The 24,934-nt window shown below is 35.3% G+C and overlaps 1 protein-coding gene across 1 annotated transcript in view; it reads left to right on the top strand.

The window, feature by feature from the left end:
- Positions 1-24,934, top strand: part of Cog5 (component of oligomeric golgi complex 5) — a 215,595-nt gene that overhangs the window by 152,526 nt on the left and 38,135 nt on the right. Inside the window, exons 12-16 of the mRNA XM_042684597.1 lie at positions 234-438; positions 6,969-7,130; positions 8,990-9,089; positions 15,528-15,638; positions 17,165-17,227. Coding sequence (XP_042540531.1) covers positions 234-438; positions 6,969-7,130; positions 8,990-9,089; positions 15,528-15,638; positions 17,165-17,227 — 641 coding nt within the window. The remainder of the gene's footprint in view (positions 1-233; positions 439-6,968; positions 7,131-8,989; positions 9,090-15,527; positions 15,639-17,164; positions 17,228-24,934) is intronic.

Here is a 24,934-nt window from a genome sequence, read left to right as displayed (position 1 = left end):
GCCAGGGTCTATAGACTGAAGCCTGACCCAGTTTCTCAAGTGCTGGGATTACAGACACTCGTCACCATGCCAACTACTGGCATTTTAAAAAACATGACTTGAACACATCTTCACCCTGCAGTGTTGGGTAAATAAACTAAATAGTAAGATCATCTTTATATGTAAAAAATCATTTATTTACTATATTTTATTGCTTTATCATTGTCTAATCATGTTATTATTTTACTTGCCAGCATCTGTGTTTTTGAAACAAGCCTTTGAAGGAGAATACCCCAAATTATTACGTCTTTATAATGACTTATGGAAGCGTCTTCAACATTATAGTCAATATATCCAAGGAAATTTTAATGCAAGTGGAACTGCTGACCTCTATGTTGACCTACAGCACATGGAAGATGACACACAAGATATTTTCATTCCAAAAAAGCCAAATTATGAGTATGTTTATTTAATTTGCCCTGCTGCCATTTAAGAATTTTTTTTAAAGTTTTCATTGTAAGTTAGAAATTTGGAATATACTAAGCTCTGAATATTTGTACTTATTATTACTTATTTATATACTTTTTAAAAGAAAATTTTACGACTTTTTACTGAAGGAGACATACTTCACCAGTAAATGAACATTCAGGTTCCTGGTAGAACCAGTTATAGTATAACACTGAATAAGGAAATTAGAAGATAAGAAATTAATATATTTGGTCATTGTTTTTAATTAATACTTTATTGTATTTGTAATTATTATTATTATTTTCTTGCCAGTCCTGGGGCTTGAACTCAGGGCCTGGGCACTATCCCTGAGTTTCTTTTGCTCAAGGCCAGTGCTCTACCACTTGAGTTTTTTCTATGTATGTGGTACTGAGGAATTGAACTCAGACCTTCATGCCTGCTAGGCAAGCACTCTACCAGTAAGCCACATTCCTAACCCTGTACCTGTAATTATATCAGATAATATCATTATTGATAATTCACTGACATAAATATGACAAAAGGAGCTGGGGAGATAAATCTTATGCTGGGATAGTTTTTTAGTCTGTGTATTAGGAACAAAACAGCTTATAAGCAAAACTACCTTAGATCCACTTGGATCACACACAAGTATGTAACCATAGTTAGGAATCACACTGGCAATTAAATACCAGCTCTGTAAACTCAACTCAGTTGGGTTTCTTCCAGAATTGAAATGGAGTAGTTTCAAATTTTTGTTGGGACACCAGATTAAGTAATTTCCTACAATATTTTTCTTTAAACACTAGAATTATATTTGTTGTAGCAAGGCTAGCTAAAGGAGTAGCAAATGCTTTTCACCTGCCTTATTAAAGCATTGTTGTTTGAAGGCAGCCTAAGTACAAAAGCCTATTAGACTGTATCTCTAAATTAACTTGCCAAAGGCAAGACTCCAAGCATAGCTCAAGTAATAAGGGGCCCACTATTCAAGCAAGTCAAACAAGCAGAATTTCAAACCCCAGCACTACCCCTCTCACACACACACAAAAAGTATTACTTTGTTTAAATGAATGGTCAGAAGTGGTGATATAGTCAGTGTTGGAAAAAAACAACTGAAGTGAAAAAAAAAAAAGCTACTGTATTTCATTTGGTGAGACTCCCTGTCACTCTTTGGGGACTAGATTTGGTGAAGAAGTTGGCGAGGAAAAGAGGGGAGAACTCTATGCAACTCTTCGAAAAACAGAACAAAACATGAAAAAAAATGAACAGACCTCAGAAAATATGGGAAACCATTAAATTCACTGATATGTATATAACAAGACTACCAAAAGGAGAAAACGAAACAGAATGAAAAAGACAAATACTCAAAGAAATAACTGAAAGCTTCCCAGATTTATTGCATACCAATGATGTATACATCCAGAGTGCTTAATATACTCCGAATTGGATTAATGGGAAAAAAAGTCAAATATTATTTGACAAATATCAAAGACAAGGAGATGTTTCTGTGGAGATATAGGAAAAAATCCTAAAAGCAGCAAAAGAAAAAAACAACTAATCACTGGAAATTACTTATAGTAATATTTATAACTCACTTCTCAGCAGACACAAGGAGGCCAGAATATGAACTAAAATCAAGAATGGACAATTTGGTGCTAGCATATCTGACTTTAAAATGTACTAGAAAAAGTTTCGGGCTAAAGCAAGTATTCCCAGATTTAAATTGACATTAACAAGAGCACCAGTAAATATAATTGAGAAATTTTAAAAGACATAAGCACTCATTTTCTTCTCTCAGCTGACTTTAAAACAATTGTATAAAACATACTCAGAATGTATTGTTGAGTCTGTAGCATTTAGAAATGTAAAGTATGTCTGATATATGTGCCAATAACAGCACAAAGGAAATGAGTGGGTGTAGCAAATTTGTAATGACAGATGATAAAGAAATAATTACAACAGTTCATTGTTAGATTTATGATATCTTAGATATATCTATATCAATGATACCATGAAGATAAAGTAAAGTATTAGGAATAAATTTAACAAAGAAGTACTGAACTATACCCTGAGATTTTTTTTTTTCTTGAATGAAGTTAAAGCAACAACAAAAAGAAAGCTAGCCTACACTTAAAAATTGCAAACTTGAACTGTGTAAAACTGTCAGTAATTCTCCCAAGTTATTTATAAATGAGGTAAATCCCTATCAGAATCTCTAACTTTTAAAAAATAAATTAACAATTCTCATATTCATACGAAATTTCAAGTGACCCAGGATAGTAAAACAAAACCTTAATTAAGTGAATTCAGACTTCCCAGTTTTAATGCATCCTTGAAAGCAATTATAACATGTTTTGAGTATTAGTCAGGTGGGTTTTTTTTTTTTTGTTGCTATGACAAATACCTTGAGAGAAGCAATTTAAAAGAGGAAAATTTTATTTTGGCTTGCGATTGCTGAGGTTTTAGTCCATAGTTGGCTGGGCTCCATTTGTCTAGGCAAGGCAGGAATGTAATGGAGGCAAGATAGGGTGGAGAAAAGCTGTTCAGTTCAGGCAGCCAGGAAGCAGAGGAGAGAAATGGCATGGGACAAACAATTTCCTTGAGGGAAAACCCCAATGACCTATTTCCTCCAGCTAGGTCTCACCTCCTACTTTCTACCACTTGCTATCATAGTATGAATCCATCAAAGAATCCATTACCAAGTTCAGAGGCCTCATGATCTAATCACTTTCCAAATCCAAGTGGCTAGAATTAAGTCCCCATGAACCTTGGAGGTATATTTTATATTCAAACAATAGTAGTTTGTTACTGGCACAAAGATATAGGCAGGATTGAGAATATTAAAAAAAATGATGTTAAGCTGATTTTCAAAAAGTATAAATATCATTCAGTATAGTTGTGTGTGTGTGTGTGTGTGTGTGTGTGTGTATGCGCACGCACTCCTGCGTGCACATGCCTTGCACCAGTCCCGGTCTCGAACACAGAGCCTGGCTCTGTGCATGAACTTTTTTACTCAATGCTAGTATTCTACCACTTGAGCCACAGCTCTACATCTCAATTTGTGGTGGTGAATTGGAGATGAAGGTCTCATGGACTTTAAAGTTGGGGCTGGCTTCCAAACTCAGTCTTCAGATTTCAGCCTCATGAGTAGCTTCAATAATTGTGAGCCACCAGCACTTGGCACGAATAATCATTTTGATGAATGGTGCTCAGGCAACCAACAACCACATCTGGAAAATGGAGTTGGACCTTTACCTGACACCATGAGCAAAAATTAACTCAAAATGGATTTTCAAAACTCTAACTGTATACTAATAAAATATGAAACTATTTGAGGGCAACATACAGGCACATCTTTATGACTTAGGATTTGATATAGGCTCCTTAGATATGACACCAAAAGCTTATGTAACAAAAGATAAAATGGATATGTTAGACTTCATCAAAATTAAAAACTTTAGAGTCTGAATCTTGCTCAAGTGGTTGAGCGTCTGGCTAATAAGTATAAGATCATGAAGTCGAGCCCAATACTAGCAAAAAATAAAAGTTAAAAAAGTAAAAAAACTTTTACCATCAATAATGGTGGAAAATATTTGGGCATATATATGTCAATGGACTTGTGTCTGAAATTATATGACTACTTCTTCCAGTTCAACAGTTACAAGACACATTATTCAAATAAAAATAGACAACCACCAGGATAAACATACTTCAGAGAGCATAGACATATAGTCAATCAGTCCCAGGAAAACACTCAACATTACAACTGGAGTTTTTAGGAAAAGCCCTGGTTCTGAGAGTTCCAACTGACCCAGGCTTGGCCACTCATCCCAATAAACCAGTTAGAGTAGAATATGAGTGAATGGCTGAGAAAGACATTTCATTGAACACAGCCATAAAATGTGTGTGCTATATCCATAAAAGGAATATTATTTGTCTATAAAAAGGAATAAAGTACCAATTCATACTTCAGTGAGTTATCAATAACATGTATGAACTTTGAAAACATGCTAAGTGGGGGGAAAAAAAGTCAGTCATAAGATCCATATCCTAGCCAGGTGCAGGTGGCTCACACCTGTAATCTTAGCTATTCATGAGGCTAAGACCTGAGGATCTCTGTTCAAAGCCAGCCCAGGCAGGAAAGTCCTGCTTTGAAAAGAAAATGAATTCAAACCATCAGGATAATTAGAACTCTGAAATGGATGGCTATTGATAAAGAACAAGAGACTTGTAGGTCTTACAAAGAGGATGCTGAGAGGAAAAGTTATGTTACTCTAATCACAATAAAGCCAGAGTGAGTTTGTCGAAATAAAATCTAGCACTCTCATGGTTATACAGACTTATTCTTCCCTTGTACAACATCTTGTACTTCTTTCCTGTTGCTTACTTGCTGTGTTCCTCTGGCTGTGTGGCAAACACAGCCACATACAGACTTTTCTCAAGGCCTTTACATTTGCTGTTCTCTCCTCAGAGAAAATTCTTTCCTTGAAAATTTGTGTAACTTGTTAACTTTTTTGCTTTAGGTCCTCTCACTAAGGTGTTCCCCACCTCCCTCACACACGCATTCTATCTAAAATTGAATAGAACACCCAGTTTTCTGTTTAATTTTCTTACAACATTTATTTTTACCATATTCCATTTTGAACTTATTAAATTTACTTGTTTTATGTACATCTCTTTCATTAGCATGTAAAATTTCCAAGACTGTGGAACTTCTCAGTTTCCTTCTAGGTGGATTGTAGAGATCTAATAATAATGTGGGAAGAAAAGCAATAGAAGGTAAAGCTATATGAAAAGTTACCTTTAAACTTAGAAATCAAAAGCCAGAAGTGGCACTGTGGCTCAAGTGGTAGAGCGCTAGCCTTGAGCTGAAGAGCTGAGGGACAGCGCCCAGGCCCAGAGTTCAGGCCCCACGACTGACAAAAAAATAAATAAATAAATAAACTTAGAAATCTTAGAGGTAGAGCACTTCAAAATGATTGGCTCAGTTTCGGAAATTCCATAGCAAAACCAAAGGTAATTGTAAATGAAGACATCCAGCACAGGGCAGGATTTAGAAAAGTTGTATGTTTTGACATTGTAGTCTAAGGATCCATGTAGCAGATTAGAGAACAAAAAGTGCATAAATTCAGATGCTTACATTCAGGGCCAAAATTCTGCACAAGTGGGAAAAGGCTTCTTAAAGTCAGTAGATGATAGAAACTGACATACAAATGACATGTAAAGATGTGGCATGAACTTTATATAGTGAGACTGCCACAGGCTGAATTACATACTAGTTTTTTCTGCCTCCATATGGTCTTTGTGTCTTCATCTATTATAGAAATCATCATAATTTTCACTTTACTTGCCCCTCCCCCTTTTCACTCAAACACTCTTAAATATAACACTCTTAAGTCTTATCTTCCCAGTGCTTATCAAATGCCTGGTGTGTAGTATTCTTGGTAAATATGTGTTGAATGAAACACTTACGAATGAGAAAGTATTGAGATAACTGTGGAATTAGGATGTAGGAGCCAAGAGCATTCTGACCTCTAGGCTTGTCAGTTGACCAGAAGGTGTAGAGAAAAAAGAGAAAGGAGAGAGAGAGAACACAAAGCCATTGCCAATAAACCATGTTTCATATATATATATACAAAGAACAGGCCAGATGTTGTCATGGTTAACATATAAGATGAAGGGGAGTTCATCTTTAGGGGAAAAAAAAATCAGTAGGAGGCCTGGTTGAGAGATTGTAGAGAGGAGAAGTGAAAAGACAAAATTAATGACAGGAGTAAGGAAGCAAATGGGAATAAATGGTTGTACACATTTGATAGTAATTGTCAAGGAAAACTTTCAGATCTAGGCATTTGACAGCTGAATAAGGAACTATACAGAATGAAAATATGGGTAAAAAGGAAAGAAGTGTTTCAAGGGTTAAGTTTTATTTAGTAGGATATTATGAAAACAAATTAGCTTAGAACTCCAGTTGAGAGCCTTTATGTGCACGTAGGAGTTTCACAAATACTTTTCATTTTGTCCTCATTCTTGTTAATGCCACAAGGAGGGGAAAGCAAAACAGCCTAGATCTGTACCTTTCCCTCTCAGCCAGTGAGCTTTGTGGAAGATGGCAGCTGAGGGTGAAAAGGGTTGAGCTAATGGAGCAGGTCTTTGCAGGTTTGTCTCTCTTGGTATGCTTTGGTACTCTATAAATAGGATTTGCTAACTAAAAGCAAAGCCTCTGATAGAATGAATAGGCTCTTACAGTATTTTTTAAAATTAGTTTTAGGTAACAGACAATACAGTAGGTATTAGTACATATTGTATTACATTTATAGCTAAGACTTAGGCACAAATTAAAAAGCTTGATCCTTAATAAATGTTCTCTTATGAAATGTATTTGTAAATACATGTATACTCTTTGAAACATTTTTTCTTATCTTTATCTTTAATATAGTTACATTTTATTGGCTATAAATATTTTAAAGGTATTTATATTTCTATATATATTTTAAAACTTTTACTTAAAATTTTTATTCCCACAGTCCAGAAAAGGCTTTGAAAGACTCTCTTCAACCCTATGAGGCTGCCTACCTGTCAAAATCCTTATCTCGACTCTTTGATCCTATCAACTTGGTTTTCCCCCCTGGTGGGCGTAATCCTCCTTCTTCTGATGAACTGGATGGCATCATTAAAACCATAGCAAGGTATGTATTTTTTGTATAATGTCATACCATGAAATGCTTGCTACCTTTGTTAGTGATGTACAATAGCAATACCTTTCAAATTTATCTTAGATTATTCAAGTAATTAGGCCTGCAATTAAGTCAGGAGTTTTACAGTGAATGAGTGCACACATAACATTTGAGATTCCAATTAATGAGACCATTTACATACAGTCTAAACATAGTCTTAATTGTTCTGTTTTTTTGCCAAATATTCAGAGTAAACCTACCTATTCATACTATATTAAATTCCTAATACTAAGCAGAATAGTAAGAATAGAAATAATTTACAGATTAAGAAACTAAAACAGAGGTGAATTTTGTTTTATCTTAGGCCCAGAAAGTACTTCATAGCAGGAACAGAATTATAATCCTGATTAGCCTACTTGTGCATGCTATTTTAAGCCTTCTGAGTGAATGTGACAGCTTTTAAAACTAAAAAGGGAAAGTATCCTAGCAAAAGTGCCTCCTGAATTCTTGCAGACAATGTAATTATCCACTGCCTTAGAGATACAGCACAAAGTTATCCAGATTAGTTTGTAGTTCAGACTATCTCAGTTACTGTCACAGTCAACAAGTTGTCATGGCAGTCAGTGTGTACATGGTGGATGAATATTTTGAGGAATAAAAATAGTGGGTTGGCACTGTAGGACTAAAGTGCAGGCTGTAGACTACAGATGTGAAGGTAGTGATCTGAATCATGGAAGAGTAAGACTAAAAAGCCACAAACAGGTGTAATACATGTCAGTATATCTTCAGCAGAGAACAGGCCTATCAAAGGTCTTAGAGTGACCAGAATCTTGGTCCTGAAACTCTCCACAAGTATGCTGACTTGATAAAATATTTTGACTCTGGAGTTTTTATATTGCCTTTTTAGTGTACTAGTGATAAAACCTGTCCTACATCTGTTTATGTGGACACTAAAGAGATAGCTATTACATTCTTTTATGAAGCTAGTCAGTGCTATAATCAAATGTAGAGTCTGAAGAATTATACACATGCCAATAAGTATAGGCTTTAAAAATTAACAAAAGTTTCTCAGGACTGTTGAATGGAAATTTTTATTACAGTATACATTGATATTGTTTGAAATGCCTTCAGTTTCTTTAAAAGTAATCTGAAGTGAGATACTTCAGAAATAATGATTTTCTACCTGTAAATGGGATTTTATCCAGTTTCTAACTCCTGGTACCTACCCTTTCTTTGGTCTTCGCAAAAATCTGTTGGTAGGTTTTTTGGTGTTTTGTTTTTTCAATCTAATGTCATAATTAATTCACTGTTGAAAAATAAGCACAACACGTACTTTGAAAATCCGAAATTTTAAAATTGCAAATTATAGTTCATATGCTTTTGATATATTTAAAAGGTGACTCTCTATAAAATAGCATGAATTGGCATAATTTAAATAGAAACTGAGTATCTTTGTGTAGCATGTGTAATATTTTTAGCCCATGTCCTCCAAGTCATCATTTCCATTCAAGAGCTGTCATTTCCTTGCAGATGTCTGTGATATGCAGTGCATCTAATTGCACTTATCAGTATTAGCAAAACTGCTGCTTTAAAAATCTGTACACAATTTACTCTCTTAATCACAGACCGGATCCACCCATGACATGCTTTTATTAATGGGCAACTGGTCATTAACAAAGCTATCTTGGTGCATTTTTCCTAATGCTGAATTTAAGGAGAAAAAGTAAACAATACAACTAGTTCTTAAAAGCAATCAGTGAAATTTATAAAAAGAATCATTTCATTCTTTATTGGGCTTAGGTTTTTATGTTACTCTTTCAATTTTGAGGCATTATGTGCTAATAATTGAAATCTGTTTTTGTTTTCTTCAGTGAACTAAATGTGGCTGCTGTTGATGTGAATCTCACATTAGCTGTGTCCAAAAATGTGGCAAAGACCATCCAGTTATACGGTGTAAAGTCGGAGCAGCTTGTAAGTGGTATCCCATAACTAAATTTTAATGATTCCATTTAAAATGACCAATTACACAGTCTTTGATTAACCATACTAATGTTATAATAAACAAAGCAATCTTTTTAGCTATATCAGAGTTTTGCTAGTTGGCTCTGTTATAGTTTTAGGATAGCTTGTGGACAGATTGAGTCAAAATCATTTGTATAAAATTATTCTTGGTGGTAGCTGTATTATGAGACAACCGCCTATTTCAGACTGCCTATTTCAGTTTTAGTGAAAGACCAAATTTTGCTTGTTCATTTAGTGCTGTCTTCCATGCAGTGGTCCATGTAGTCTGGACAAATAATTTAGAGGCAGCTTTTCTTTAAACCTAGCCATACTGAGACATGGAGACTCCTGGTAGCAATTAAATGACTCATTTTTTTCTCCAATTTTATTTTTAGATACTTTATTATAAGGTTCATTGCTTGTAAAAAAGATGGTTTATTGTTATAAATAAACTTTAGTATTATATCTATTAGAGTTTAATGTAGTTAACTGAAAATGTCAGGAAAAATAGTCTATATGAGTTGTACCCACCAGAAAACCAATAGTATAAGGAAGAGCCAGCACATGGCTAGAAAGTATGTTGGTGAAAGCAGTATAGAGGTGGGGTGAGAGGCTGCAGTAAGTTATTATTTCAGTTAACTTAATAGTAGCAAATGTTTAAAAAAATCCAAATGTATTTTCTAACATGATTAAATACATGCTGTTAATAAATAGTTTATAGTCTCAAATTAGTCAGACCTACTTAATCTACTGTGTTGAATATTTCCAGGAAATTACTGACTTCCTTTTTTAAAGTAGAATTATACACACACACACACACCCCCAAGTAAATTCACTTTTCAACTTTTATTTTCATGTTTTAGGAAAGTATAAGCATTAAATAAAACCATAAGGAGCATATATCCTTGTTTTGTAAATATATTATTGACTAAATAACATGTTGAGGATAATGTTCATTTCTTGGTTATAAAGAACACTTTCTACTACTCTAGTGTTTTTTAACTTGGCATGTGATTTGTTTTTTTTGTTTGTTTGTTTGTTTTTCCAAGGACCAGGGTTTGAACTTGGGTCTTGCACTTGGCAGGAAGGCACTTTACCACTGAGCCATGCTTCCAGGCTTTTTTGCATTTGTTATTATTATTTTGTTTGCTGGTCCTAGGAGTTGAACTCATGACCTGGGAGGCTGACCCTGAGCTTTTGTACTCAAGGCTAGTGCTCTACCACTTGAGCTACAGCTCCACTTTTGACTTATGGTAGTTAATTGGAGATAAGAATCTCACAGATTTTCCTTTCAGGCTGGCTTTGAACCATGATTCTCAAATTTCAGCCTTCTGAGTAATTAGGATTGCAGATATGAGCCACCTGCACCCAGCTTGTGTTGGTTGTTTTTGAAATAAGGTCTTGCTTTCTAACAGGCCATGTGTCTGGACCATCATCCACCTATTTTAGGCTTTCCATCTTTTCTGGAGTGACAGACACATGCCACCAAACCCAGATATTGGTTGAAAAGGGTTCTGATGTACTACTACTCTTGTGTATGAATGGCAATCCTCACCTGAGATTTGGAAGGAAAGCTAAATTTTTAAATAGTGTGTTTGTTTTATAATTAAAAATTGTAAGCCTCTAATACACATATTGACAGAAATCATATCATTAATAGAATCTTCAAATAGTAAGGTAAAAGAAAGCTAGAAATGTAAAGACAGCATACTTTTCAGAAAGGGTGACTTAAAAATACAATCTGAAATAGAATGAGCAAGTTTCTAGAATCCTATTTATTTTACTAAAGACTGGAAGTTTCTTGGCTACTGAAACTTTTTTGTTTTTGTTTTTGTTGGTCATGGGGCTTGAACACTGGGCTTGAGTGCTATCCCTCAGCTCTTCAGCTCAAGGCGAGCATTCTACTGCTTGAGCCAAAGCGCCACTTCCAGTTTTCTAGTGGTTTATTGGAGATAAGAGTCTCATGTGGAGATAAGAGTCTCACGGACTTTCCTAACCAGGCTGGCTTTGAACCATGATCCTCAGCCTCCTGAGTAGCTAGGTTTACAGGCATGAGCCACTGGCACCCGGCTACTGAAACATTTTAATAAACTTAATTGAGCTTTAATTCACATCAGGAGAAAGGTTCGCAAAAGGGATTTTCAAGGTGATTTTTAATGTCCTGGGTGCCATAGAGTATAGCAAAAACCTGCATAAAATACATTTGTATGCTTGTAGTAACAAGTTAGAAATTATTTGAAGCATTATACATGTATTTTATCTCCTAAGGTTTTATTATTAGTAATCAAAGCCATGTATCATATAAATCACTGTAAGATGAATCCTTAAATCTGTTTTTTGTGTGTGCATGTAGCTGCTTTCTGTTGTGTTTTGTATCTGAGACTGAGTCTTACTATATAGCTAAAACTGGCCTGGAACTCTTCATCTTCCTATCTCTGGTGAAATTAGAGGGATATATCATTTTACCTGGCATCTCAGAGAATCCTTTCTTAAGGATAGGATAAGCTCACAGAAGAATTTACCATTATTAAGGACTTGCAGTGACTTGAGGGTTGTATCAAGCTTTGCATGTATTATCTAATTTCACAGTTCTGTTGTTGTAAAATGGAAATATTTTGCTACCAGTGCATAATGTGGAAACTGAGGCAGAGAAAGAGTAATGATAGGAACAATAAATGCTACTTAAAGTAGAGTGTTAGAGAACAATGGTTGCAGTTAACATCTAGACCAGACTTTAAGCTTTAACACTTCCCATTTCTGACTTATATCTTGTATACAAACTAACATTCTTTTATTTTATAAAAGTGATATTGTGGCCAGGCATTGGTGGCTCATGCCTGTAATCCTAGCTACTCAGGAGGCTAAGATCTAAGGCTAAGAATTGTAGCTCTTGAAGCCAGCACAGGCAGGAAAGTCCATGAGATTAATTGGACATAAATCCAGAAAAAGCTGGACTTGGTGCTGGTGGTATAGCACTAGCCTTGAGACAAAAAGAAAAAAAAAAAAAATGCTCAATGCTCAAACACAGAGTCCAAGCCCCAGGACTGGCATAAAAAGAAAAAGAAAAGATACTGTCACCAGACCTTACAATGGAAATTTTGAATTATTGTTTTTATTGTCTATATGCTAAAAGGAAATTAAATATTAGTATATAAGGAAACTATTATAGTACCTTTATAATTTACAGGATTATTAGTTTTTGTGATGAACAAATTACAGGCCAATGTAAGTATTCCTTCTGTAAAAGTGAATTGTTAGGCATTTTCCAGCAATAAGTATGACTACTTTCAGGAAGTGGTATCTTGGTTCTTAGTGTAAATGTCAAATGTTATGAACTGTGAAAAGCAGACTGACATGCAATTAAGTTGCAAACTATTTGAAAGTAACAGGAATGACATTTAATGGAAGGTTTCCGTTTCAGTGCAGGTCAGTAGCTGCAATAGTTCTAGAGGTCAGTAGTTCCAGACACTATTAAAGCTGTTTAAATATGCACTTCATTCCTTGTATCATTTCATAAGTAGCTTGGAGACTTGACATTCCCTTAATGGAAGAAAACCTACGTGTGTATTTAAATGATTTAGAGATAAAAAGTTTTAAATTTTTTTAGTTTTAAAAGGATTATTTAGTAGAGCTTTTTATATCTGTGTGTAGTATTATATGGTAATGATTATTCACATTCAAATAAATAAAAGATCAAACTGGGTGCTGGTAGCTCATACCTATAATACTATCTGAGCATTTCAGGAAGCTGAGATCAATATTCAAAGCCAGCCCAAGCAGGAAGCCAGTCTGTGACATTCTTATGTTCAATTAAACACCAAGAAAAAAAGCCAGAAGTGGAGGTGTGGCTCAAATGTAAGAGTGCTAGCCTTGAATTGAACTAGCCTCAAATGGTAGAGCACATAAACTCAGTACCCTGGACCCTGAGTTCAAGCACACACACAAAAAACCACTATTGTCTTTGAGATCTTTTAATATATTAGACACAGTATTCTGTAGGAAGATCTCATTCGTTCACTAGGGCAAGATTGTACGAGTTTTGAGTGTTTCCTGAAACATACCTAAACAATAATGACACGTGGTGGCATATAGAAAGATTCTCTGTGGTGGGAATCAGAAAAATAAAATCCTCTTTTTCTCTCCCCTCAGTAATTTCTTTAGCATTTTTCAGTATCTTAGGATGTAAATTGTTAATCTAGCAGATTAGTGAATGTGTTCCAGGGGACCTGGGAACCCCAAGAAATTATAACATGTTATATAAAGTTTCTCTGGGAAAATGCTGCCCCTGAAAATCGTTCAGTCAACTGCATAGAAAATGTTCCATATATCTGTGACTTCTACCCAAATAACAGGTAATTAGACAAAAAAATTAGAAGGCATCTAGAAAATGCCTCCAAATATTTGGAAAGTAAACAAGTTTAATGGCACTTTGACCCAGAAGTCAAAGGGAAATTTTAACTATGGTCCTACCCACTGGACCTTAGCTTCTTTGCTCAAGGCTAGGGCTCTTCACTTGAGCCATAGCTCCACCTCTAGCTTATTACTGATTATTTGGAGATAAGAGTCTCACTGACTTTCTGCTTGGGCTGGCTTTGAACCTCAGTCCTTAGATCTCATCTTCCTTAGTAGCTAAGATGACAGGTATGAGCCACCAGCATCTGACTGGTTCTGATTCTTTGTGTTGTGTATGCATGTACTAGTACTGCTTGGGCTTGCTTCAAACCATAGTCCTCTTAAGTATCAGCTTCTTGAGACTTGAGGATTACACCACAGCTTTATTAAGATACAATTTATATGCTAGTAACTCATTAAAAGTTGTCTGCATAGGCAGGTACCATTGGCCTGTATTTGTACTCTAATCCTACTTACTGAGAAGGCTGAGATCTAAGGATCACCATTTGAAGACTACTCGAGAAGGAAAGTCTGTGAGACCCTTATCTACAGTTAACTACTTAATAAAATAACAACAACAAAAATAAACTCAAAAGGTAGAAGTAGAGCTGTGTGGCTCAAGTGGTGGAGTACCAGCGTTGGACAAAAAAGCTCAGAGATTACACCCAGTCCCTGAGTTCAACCCCCAGGATTGGCACACACATACACTAAAGTGTCTGCATGCATAAAAACAAAAAATGTATAGATGGTTTTTTAAAAAATAAAAGTAGACAAAAGTAGGTTTATTTTTGTTTGTTTCATTTTTGGCAGTACTAGGGTTTGAACTCAGAGCCTTAACTTACTAGGCAGATGCCTACCAGTTGAACCCTTTTTGCTTTTATTATTTTTAAAAAAGATCTCACTTTTTGTCCAGGCTAGCCTAGACCTCAGTTCTTCTACTTATCCTCCCCACATAGCTAGGATGATAGGTGGATGACACCCTGTCCAGCTTTTTATTGCTAGAAAACAAGTCTCCCAATCTTTTTGTCAACCTCAAACCTCCTGATCTTAGTCTCCTAAGTAGCTAGTGTTACAAGCATCGCCCACCATCTCTAACAGTATATTTTTCTCTTATTTGCTCTACTATTAAAATAGGAAAATGCCCTTGGTTTCAACTCCTAAAAAGGATAATTTTTCATATTTTTGAAATTGTGTCCACATTCGGGAAGAGTTACATTATAGCTTGGTCAAGTTTAATTTACCCTTAAATAATGTTATAGGGAATTGAATTAAAATGGGATCCACATTGGAATGGTTGATATGTGATTTTTATCCTAAGCCTGAACTGTAATAGATATAGATTCAGTGAATAAAATATTCCATGCCCTTTTCTTTACGATCCATGCATATAAAAATACTATGCTGATGTTGGCCATATGCACATAGTGTAATCTTGGACAACTTCCTTTTTAAAAAGAAAACAAGAACTACCACTACCAGTTTCTTTGGAGTATAAAAATGGCTGTCAACCTTTGGTACCAAAGGTTGGAGCCACCATATTTAGACAGTCTTCATTTGTGTCCATAATGTCCCACTCATGATTCTTTCTTGTTTTCTTTGAACGTCAAAAACATAAAAATAAAATGGCCGTCCTATAGACATACGTGTGTATGTGTGTGTGTGTGTAATTTAGGTTTATTTTTCTCCTCTGTTTTCTTACATTTGAGTTCTTGAAGGAAGAAGCTTGTTGGCTATTGCCAGAAAGTATTCCTTAGAATTACTGTGTTCATGTATCAAAATAGGTATTTGTACACTGGGCATTAATTCACACCTGCCTCAGAAGCCATCAACCATGAAGTATAAGAGATTTTCTTCCAGTGCAAACTAATTGGGCTTATATCTCTATGGCTTTATCTCTGTTAGAGACTTGTTGTGAGAGGGAAGGGGAGTAGAGGGAGTCAAGCATGAACTTCTTGTTATAGAAAAAGTAGAAACGCTACCATTTTGGTAATATGATTTTGTATTGGATTCTTACAGCTGTCTACACAAGGAGATGCAAGTCAGGTGATTGGGCCTCTTACTGAAGGACAGAAAAGAAACGTGGCAGTAGTAAATTCACTGTATAAGTTGTACCAATCAGTGACAAAGGTAACCTTTATTTTTATTTTAAGTAGTTTTTTTTACTTAATTTCAGCTTTAGGTACTTCAAATCTGAAATTTAGGCAGTTTACAAGCTATTACTTAGTTTATTGGAAAACAATGCAATGAAAATGTCAGGGTCATTTCAGCTCTGAAGGTAAATGAATTTAATTTTGATTCTATATATCCAGTGGTTTTAGAATGAGTAGGAGATGTTATATTTTAAAACATTTCAAAGACCTTTATATACACTAAAAGTAACATATTGATAATTATTCTTTCACCCTGGCTTTTATTATTTGTGAGCTTTTTGTCTATATATATGGTTTACAAGTACATGAAATGGAGACCTTCAAGTTAACCAAGTTTATTAAGTAAATTATTTCAGAATGAACATCATATATTTCATAATTTTTGCTATTTTTCCACTAAAGTATTTCAAAGAAATGGCGAAACTTTCATACTTGGCCTCTGTAGACAATCATCTGTCATTATTGATGAGGAGATTGGTTCCACGAAACTCTTCCTGCCTTCCATGGATACCAAACCCAGATACTCATCTCTTACATAAATTGGCATCTATTTGCATATAACCTATTATGTGTGTAGGTATATGTATGTATATACATATGTGCATGTATATCTATGTGTATATAGATATATATCCTTCCATTTATGATGAATCATGTCTAGATTATATATAATAATACAATATAAATGCTATGCACAGTCATATTAGGTGATTATTTCTTTTAAAACTCAACTCCTGATACAAGTTGAATATATCAGGTTGTATTTTGGAATAATTCTAAATGCTATTCCTTTTTGTTCCTTCATTTTTTTTTTGTACTGAGGTTTGAACTCAGGACTTTGTGCCAATCAAGCAGGTGCCATACTGCTGAGCCATACCTCCAGGCCTTTTTTGCATTGGTTATTTTTGAAATGGAGGTCTTGTTTTCTGCTCAGATGCATGTCTGGACCACTACTCTCCTATATTTTACTGCCAACTTGGGATGACAAGCACACACCATCACTTATCCCACTTCATACATTAAGATGAAGTCTTATGGATTTTTCCTTTAATCATTACTCAAAAGCATCACAAGCAATTACAGATTGCTTTATTTAGCCTGGTTTAAATATCTTTATTGATTTTTTTTAATTGATTTGTAAAAATGGAAATACCTGACATTTGTATTTTAAAGACTTATTAAAATAAGTGTCAGCCTAAAGAAAAGTGAATGTTGTAAAGGAAATAATTACGGTTTTATTATGGCCTTTTCAAGTAAAAACTTTATAATTAAAATTAATGGACCTCAGCTCCTAGAATTCTTAATGTTTTAATTATTTGGAATATGTATTTACTTTATATATGAACATATTTTTATCTAATAATTTTAATCACTTTTGAAATAATAATAAATTAACAATATTTCAATGTAGCTATGGCAACAGCTTGATAATGTTATGCTCAGAATTAGTGTTTACAAAAAATGACTTAAGCAACACTGTAACTGAGTCAAATTTTGTTCTAGGTGGTTTCCAGTCAGAGCTCATTCCCACCAATGGCTGAACAAACTATCATTTCAGCTCTAAAGGTAAATGAATTTAATTCTGATTATATATATCCAGTGGTTTTAGAATTGTTTGGATGAGTAGAAGATGTTATATTTTAAAAATAATTCAAGGGCTGGGATGGTGGCTCAGTGGTATAGTGCTTACCTTGCATGCATGAGGCTCTGGGTTCGATTCCTCAGCACCACATAAGCAGAAAAAGCCAGAAGTAGTGCTGTGGCTCAAGTGGTAGAATGCTAGCCTTGAGCTGAAGAGCTGAGGGACAGCACCCAGACCCAGAGTTCAGGCCCCACGACCAACAACAACAACAACAAAATTAAAAAAATAATTATAATTTAAAATCCTTTATATACACCAAAAGTAACATGTTGATAATTATCCTGAAGGGGATATATATGTGTTTGTGTTCTCTGAGTTTAAAAATAGTCCCCTTTTGCATCTACAGATTGTGTTCTGCTTGTGATAATTGCATACACAGAAGCAACCATTACAAGTGTCTATTGAGGACAGCATAGCCTAGTATTGTCCCAGTGAAGTAGCAGTTTTACACCAGGGTACTTTGTCCCCCAGGGCACCTTTGACCTTATCTGGAAACATTTTGGGTTGTCAGACTTAAGGGTGGGGTATAGTTTCATCTAGTGAGTGGAGGTCACAGAAGCTGCTCAACATTGTGCAATGCAAAGGACCCCTGCAGCAGTTCTCTAGTTCAAAATGTCATAATGCCAAGGCTGAGAAACCCTACTTGAAGGTGTATTTGTAAGGTATAAAATCAGAGTATATTCCCATTTTTAAAATATACTCTTTTATAATGCTTAAGAAGTTTAATTTTAAAAAAGATAGTGTTGATCTGAGATTTGAAGCCGTATGTACTTAACAGTAGGTAACTTTAAAAAATCAAATAATTCATTCTTTTTTTTTTTTTTTTTTGGTCCGGTCATGGGGCCTGAACTCTGGGCCTGGGTGCTGTCCCTCAGCTCTTCAGCTCAAAGCTAGCGCTCTACCACTTGAGCCACAGCGCCACTTCTGGCTTTTTTCTTTTTGCTTATGTGGTGCTGAGGAATCGAACCCAGGGCCTCATGCATGCAAGGCAAGCGCTTTACCACTGAGCCACCTTCCCAGCCCAAATAATTCATTCTTATAATAGCAATAGATTCTGTTATTTAGCACTTATTTTCCAGACATACACAAACAACTTATCAAATTATACATTATGGTGCCTATTTTATACATATAACTAGTATACTTATATGTATTGACTCAAAGGACCTGTGCCTACTATACCTTGCCACTACCATTTATTCATTCACCTACTAAATGTTATTTAATACCTACAAAGTAACTAAGGCCATATAGCAGAGACTTTGGAACCAAACTACTTGTATATGAATCACATTTCAGCTATTTAACCAATTAATAAATTCTCTTGGCTTAGCTATAACAACTCCAAAATGGTATGATATACCTACACAAAGTAAAAGTAAAGAATGCAAATCGTTAGACTGGATTTAGGTAACTAAAGTAGGGTAGAAATGTGAAGAAGGAAGATGAATAGCTATGAATCAGCCATAAGAAGAAACAAAAGAGAATATAAGAGAACAATAGAGTGAGTAAGAAAATTGAATATGATATTAGAAATCATAAAGGAGAAAGGAAATTCTTTTTTTCTTATTGTGAAAATACCATACAGAGGGGTTACAATTACATGAGCAAGGTAATGAGTATAGGCCAAATACTGCCTGTAGTTTAGTGGGTGGGGATTTAACAGCAAAATGTAACGAAACTGAATTCATATATGGATGGATTTGACTGAAAGCTTTAGGCCACCCTAGGCTATGTAGCCAGTTCGAGATCTAGTTCACATAGGTGATCTGTTTCAGAAAACTAAGACTAAAATTAAGAATAAGCTTTGGTCAGGTATGGTGGCTTACACCTGCATTTTCTACACTCAGGAGGCTTAGGTGGGATAAGAAGATACAGTCTTGTTTTCCCCCAATATAGTACAGATACACCTGGATCCTTTTCTTTTCCCCAATGTGGTCATCTGATTGTGATTAAATATTTAGAAGCTGCCATAATAAAATACTTTTTAGCAAGAGGTAAATGTTTGTTAATGATCATAATTATACTCAACTATTGGTCCAATATAACAGATCTAAAATTTTGGGTTTTTTAAATTCTTGGTTGCAGGCAGGGAACAGATAGTCTTCTTTTGTATGTTTTCACATTTTCTATCTTCAAGCAGTAGTTATCCAATAGTTTTTTTTTATTGTTTCCCAAAATAAGTATGCTTTACTTTACCATCCCATACATTATTGATAAGCATTTATAAATATATACACATACATGTAATGCATATATAGAGAATATACCTTTATACTATTTCTGTAATTGACACAAAAGCTTCGGAAAATAAGACTTACTCTTATTTGGTGAGATACACTTAATATTTTCTACACTATTCTATTACATATTAAAATGTTCTGGTAATGACTTACTACATTAAGTTTTTGGCCTCTAGTAATCATAACCTATAGTTTGAACAAATCACTTCTGTGGGGTTGTTTTGTTGTTGTCGTTGTTTTCCTTTGCAGTCCTAGGGTGAGGACTCAGGGCCTGTGCACTGTCCCTGAACTTGTTTTGCTCAAGGCTAGCACTCTCCCACTTGAGCCACAGCATCAATTCTGACTTTTTTCTGTTTATTTGATACTGAGGAATCGAACCCAGGGCTCATGCATGCTAGGCAAGCACTCCACCACTAAGCTGTATTTCCAGCCCCATCAACTAAAATAGTATGCCTTTTCACTTTGCATGATGATAAAAATTACCTCGATTTTTTTTTGTTTGTTTTTGTTTTTTGTCAGTTGTGGGGCCTGAACTTTAGGCCTGGGCGCTGTCCCTCAGCTCTTCACCTCAAGGCTAGCACCCTACCACTTGAGCCACAGCGCCACTTCTGACTTTTTTCTGCTTATGTGGTGCTGAGGAATTGAACCCAGGGCCTAATGCATGTGGGGCAAGCACTCTACCATTGAGCCAACATCCCAGCCCTACCTAGAAAATTTTAAAACAGAAACACTCTTCAGTTTTAAGATGAATTCTCTGAATCTGTATTCTTATGCCTTTTTTTTTTTTTTCAGAACTCATGGCTCACACTTTCTGTGCAGGCACACCACTTGAGCCATACATACCCTCAGGCCTTTTTTGCTTTAGTTAATTTCCAGGTAGGGTCTTGCATTTTTGCCGGTAATCAGTCCTAGATAACGATTCTCCTACTACAGCTTCCCACCTACTTGGAATCATAAATGCAAGTCACTGTGCTCAACTTCTTGGTTTACTATAACTGTTTCCCTTGGCTACTCTTTTTTTTTTTTTGGTCGGTCATGGGGCTTGAACTCTGGGCCTGGGCACTGTCCCTCAGCTCTTCAGCTCAAGGCTAGCTTTCTACTGCTTGAGCCACGCAGCCACTTCTGGTTTTCTAGTGGTTTATTGGAGATCAGAGTCTCGTGGACTTTCCTGCCCGGGCTGGCTTTGTATCAGGATCCTCAGATCTCAGCCTCCTGAATAGTGAGGATTACAGGCATGAGTCACTGGCACCCAGCTTCCCTTGGCTACTCTTAAAATACAATCCTCTTGATCTCTGCTTCTGAAGTACTAGGATTGCAGGTGTTTTGTTTTGTTTTGTTTTCTGGGTTTTTTAAATAATTTGCTATGTAGACGAGGCTGGCCTTGAACTCAATCACTCATTCCCTTCATCCTGATCTCTCAACCTACCCTCTTTGAACAATAAACAACACCAATTTACTCTGGGCTTGGCAGGCTAGGCTTCCCAGTTAGCAAAGACTACTTTAAAGAGAAAGACATACTAATCAATAAAATCAGAACTAAGAACATATAATAAATATAATCTTTTCTTTATCTTGTTGAAATTTTATCCAAAATTAAACTTTTAAATTTTTTATTTTTAAAAGCAAGTAAAGAATACAATAAAAGAATGCCTTTATGCACAAAAAAAATTTTTTTAATTTATTTTTGTGTCAGTGCTGGGGCATAAACTCAGGGTGTAGGCACTGCCCTGACCTTTCATGTGCAAGGCTAGAACTCTACTACTTAAGCCACAACTCCACTTTTGGGATTTTTTTGGTGTTTTAACTGAAGCATCTCATGGGTTTTCCTGCCTGGGCTGGCTTCAAAGTTTTATTTTCAGATCTCAGCTTCCTGAGTAGCTAGAATTACAGGCATGAGCCTAGAAGAACTGAGCTTTAAACTTTATTTTTAAGCTTTAGGTTCATCATTGCACCTGATATAGAATAAACTTACAATTGAATATACATTTGGAGTCATTTCATTATAACTACCATGATTATAAGTGGCATTTAAACCTTTGCCCAGTAATTCTGATCATTTTTTATAGACATTGTGTTGTACAAATAGTGATTGTATTGTTAAATATGTCCATGGCAATGATTCATTGCTCCCTTACTATGTGGGCTTAGTGTTCTATATAAAGGAATATTCCAGATTGTTGGGGCTCTTATATTTGTGTGTTGTAGTCTATTTTAGATAAACCTTTTGAAATTCTCAACAGACTTCCCTGTTTTATAAAGAGCATATACAACATAATTTTTCCTCTTTCTTGTGGTAGTTATCTTTACCTATCCTTGACATGAAGACTTTCCCCCAAATGCTCTCTTCTCTTCCTATTTAACATTTCCCTAACTGGGAAAACTCATCCATGGTTCTGTGTGAACTATCATAAATGCAAATTGAGACTATTTTTTTTCCTTTTGAACTTTATGGCTGTTTTTTCCATAGCTTGTTTCACTGGGTAGAAACTCTAGTTTTGTATAGAATTGAGAGAGTAGAATCTTGATGATTGGTTCTTGACTTGGAAGAAATCATTTTGTATTTTATTATTTTAAGTATAATTGTAGTAGGTGTAAATTCATAATGATGTTGGTTACGAGGTATTTTTTAGATATTAGATTTAACAGATTTCTTTTTATTTCTAATTTGCTAGGACTTTTTAGCTATAAATAGTGTTCATCAAATGATTTTTTTCTTTAATTTTGAAATAACTGTGTGGTCTTACTCTTTTATTCTGTTAATAAATTGTAATAATTTACTTCAAATATAATGCTAACTTTGTTCGTGACATATTATTTTTTGTATGCATTCCTGTGTTTGATTTACTTAATTTTTACTAAGGATACTTACCTTTCTACTCATAAGTATAGATTTTCCTTTCCTGTGTTATCTTTTTCCAGTTAATATTGGCCTTAATAAATGAGTTCAGAATTTTTTTCCATTTTCTGGAAGAGTTTGTGTAGAATTTATAGAGTTTTTCTTGTGTTTAGTAGAATTCATTAGTGAATCCATCTAGACTGTAGTTTTCTGTATTAGGAAGCTTTATAACTACAAATGTAATTGTTTACTAGGTAAAGGACACTTCAGTGTTGTACTTGTTTTGGAGTTTAAAAAATTGATACTTGATGGGCTGGGAAGGTAGCTCAGTGGTAGAGTGCTTGCCTTGCATGCATGAGGCCTGGGTTCAATTCCTCAGCACCACATAAGCAGAAAAAGCCAAAAGTGGCGCTGAGGGACAGCCCCCAGACCCAGAGTTCAAGCCCCACGACTGACACCCCCCCCCCAAAAAAAAATTGATACTTGATGAGTTTAAAGGAATTTATGTTAGAATAATATGCATAATATTCACCTACTATCCTTCAGTGTCTTAGGGCATATCGCAATATCTTTTTTTTAATCTTTGATATTATTGATTTGTTTCCTTTCCAAACTGCACACTCCCCCCCCCCCCCCCCTCTAATCAAGCTAGCGTTTTATCACTGTTGATTAAAAAATACCCTGACCAGCCGCCTGTAATCCTAGCTACTCAGGAGGCTGAGATCTGAGGATCGCAGTTCAAAGCCAGCCCGGGCAAGAAAGACCGTGCAACTCCTATCTCCAATAAACCACCAGAAAACCGGAAGTGGCACTGTAGCTCAAGTGGTAGAGCGCTCGCCTTGAGCTGAAGAGCTGAGGGACAGCGCCCAGGCCCAGAGTTCAAGCCCCATGACCGACAAAAAAAAAAAAAAAAAAATACCCTGACCTTTATTTTCTCTGGTTTTGGTTTCCTGTTTCATTGATTTTTACTTGTAGCTTTAAAAAAAAATTCCTTCCCCCTCTTGCCTTGAGATTCTTTGCTTTCTTTAGATTTTGTTCAGACCTTACATTATTGGCTTTAGATCTTTTTCCTACAAAATAAACATTTTTTTAAAAATACAAATTTCCCTCAAGTAACTGCAATGTTAATATTGTTTATCATCATTCAGTTTGAAATACTAGGTTATGAACTTGACTATTTCACTCTAATTCTGTTAGTTCTTGTCTGTTTTGACGCTCTGTTACTTGTTCTGTTGTTTAGCCTTTGTTACTTACATATTTATCATTTTTCCACCTTCTTGATAAAGGAACCTTTGTATTATAAAGTAGCTCTTTAATTGTTTTAATACTACTTTGCATTATGTTTTGATATTAATCTTATTAACTACCTGATATTAATTAACCTTTTATGTTTAATGTAGATTGATATGCCTCTACATAGCTTTCTTCCAAGTTATCCTCTTTGGGATTTTCCAATTATCTCAAATTGATAATTTTGTGCTTTTCACTACTTTGGGAATGTTTAGGTCTTTTATCTTGCTAGTAGTTGTCTGCCTGTCTACTTATAGAATTCCAGTTACCAATATATTAGACCTTTGGCATCGCTTCATAAGTTCAATTGTTTTTTGATATTTTTTTTCTCTTGATTCATTGACTTTTCCCTTATTATCTCAGTACTTTTGCATAGTCTATTCAGTCAACTTTTAAGGTTCAGGTGGAATAATGTTTAGTTTAAAATTCCCAGTTGCTTGCTTTTCAGTTTGAATCATTTTGCTGAGATTTCCTATTATTTCAATTACTACCTTACGCATCTTCCTTGGTTCCTACCTTTGAAACAGAGTAGGGAAATTCACCCCAAGTAGCATATTTTACTTATGTTTAAGTTTATTTTTAAAATAATCTATCTAGACACCAGTGGCTGATTCTGTAATCCTAGCTACTCAGGAGGCTGAGAACTAAGAATCAAAGTTCAAAACCAGCCCAAGCAGGAAAGTTCATGAGACTCTTATCTCCAACTAACTACAGAAAAGCCCGAAGTAGAAATGTGGCTTAGTTGGTAGAGCACTATCCCAGGACAGGCCCATGAGTTCAAGCCCTGGGAGAGGCCAAAAAAAAAATCTCACTGAGGTTCTTTACTGATAATCCTGGAGTCTGGATCATTTGACTGGCTTTTTATTAGAAAAATCACCTTTAGTTTGCTCTAAAATGTGTGTTTTATGAGTCAGCATAGTACTACTGCTGCATTTAAACATAGACTGTAGGCATTCTCTGTCCTTCTCCGGTTCTCCTCTCGCTTTGTAGCCGCTCTGACTGTCCCAGGTTTCCTGTGCCTGTTCCTTTACTCCAAAAGATAGTACGGTTTTTGTTATTTTTTTCCTATAGGTTTTTGTTGTTATTGTTATAATTATTGGTGTTGACTTTTGTTTGTTTGTTTTGTCAGTCCTAAGGCTGGAACTCGGGGCCTAGATTCTAACCTTGAGCTTTATGGCTCAAGACTAGAAGGCTCATGCTTTATAGTACTTGAGCCATAGCTCCATTTCCAGCTTTTTTAGTGCTTAATTGGAGATAAGAGT

Source organism: Dipodomys spectabilis, unplaced genomic scaffold (assembly GCF_019054845.1).
Source record: "Dipodomys spectabilis isolate Male_0828 unplaced genomic scaffold, ASM1905484v1 ptg000089l, whole genome shotgun sequence".
In the NCBI taxonomy this organism is placed as follows: Eukaryota; Metazoa; Chordata; class Mammalia; order Rodentia; family Heteromyidae; genus Dipodomys; species Dipodomys spectabilis.
The sequence above is the reverse complement of the archived record's forward strand: the minus strand, read 5'-3'. Positions and strand labels throughout refer to the sequence as shown.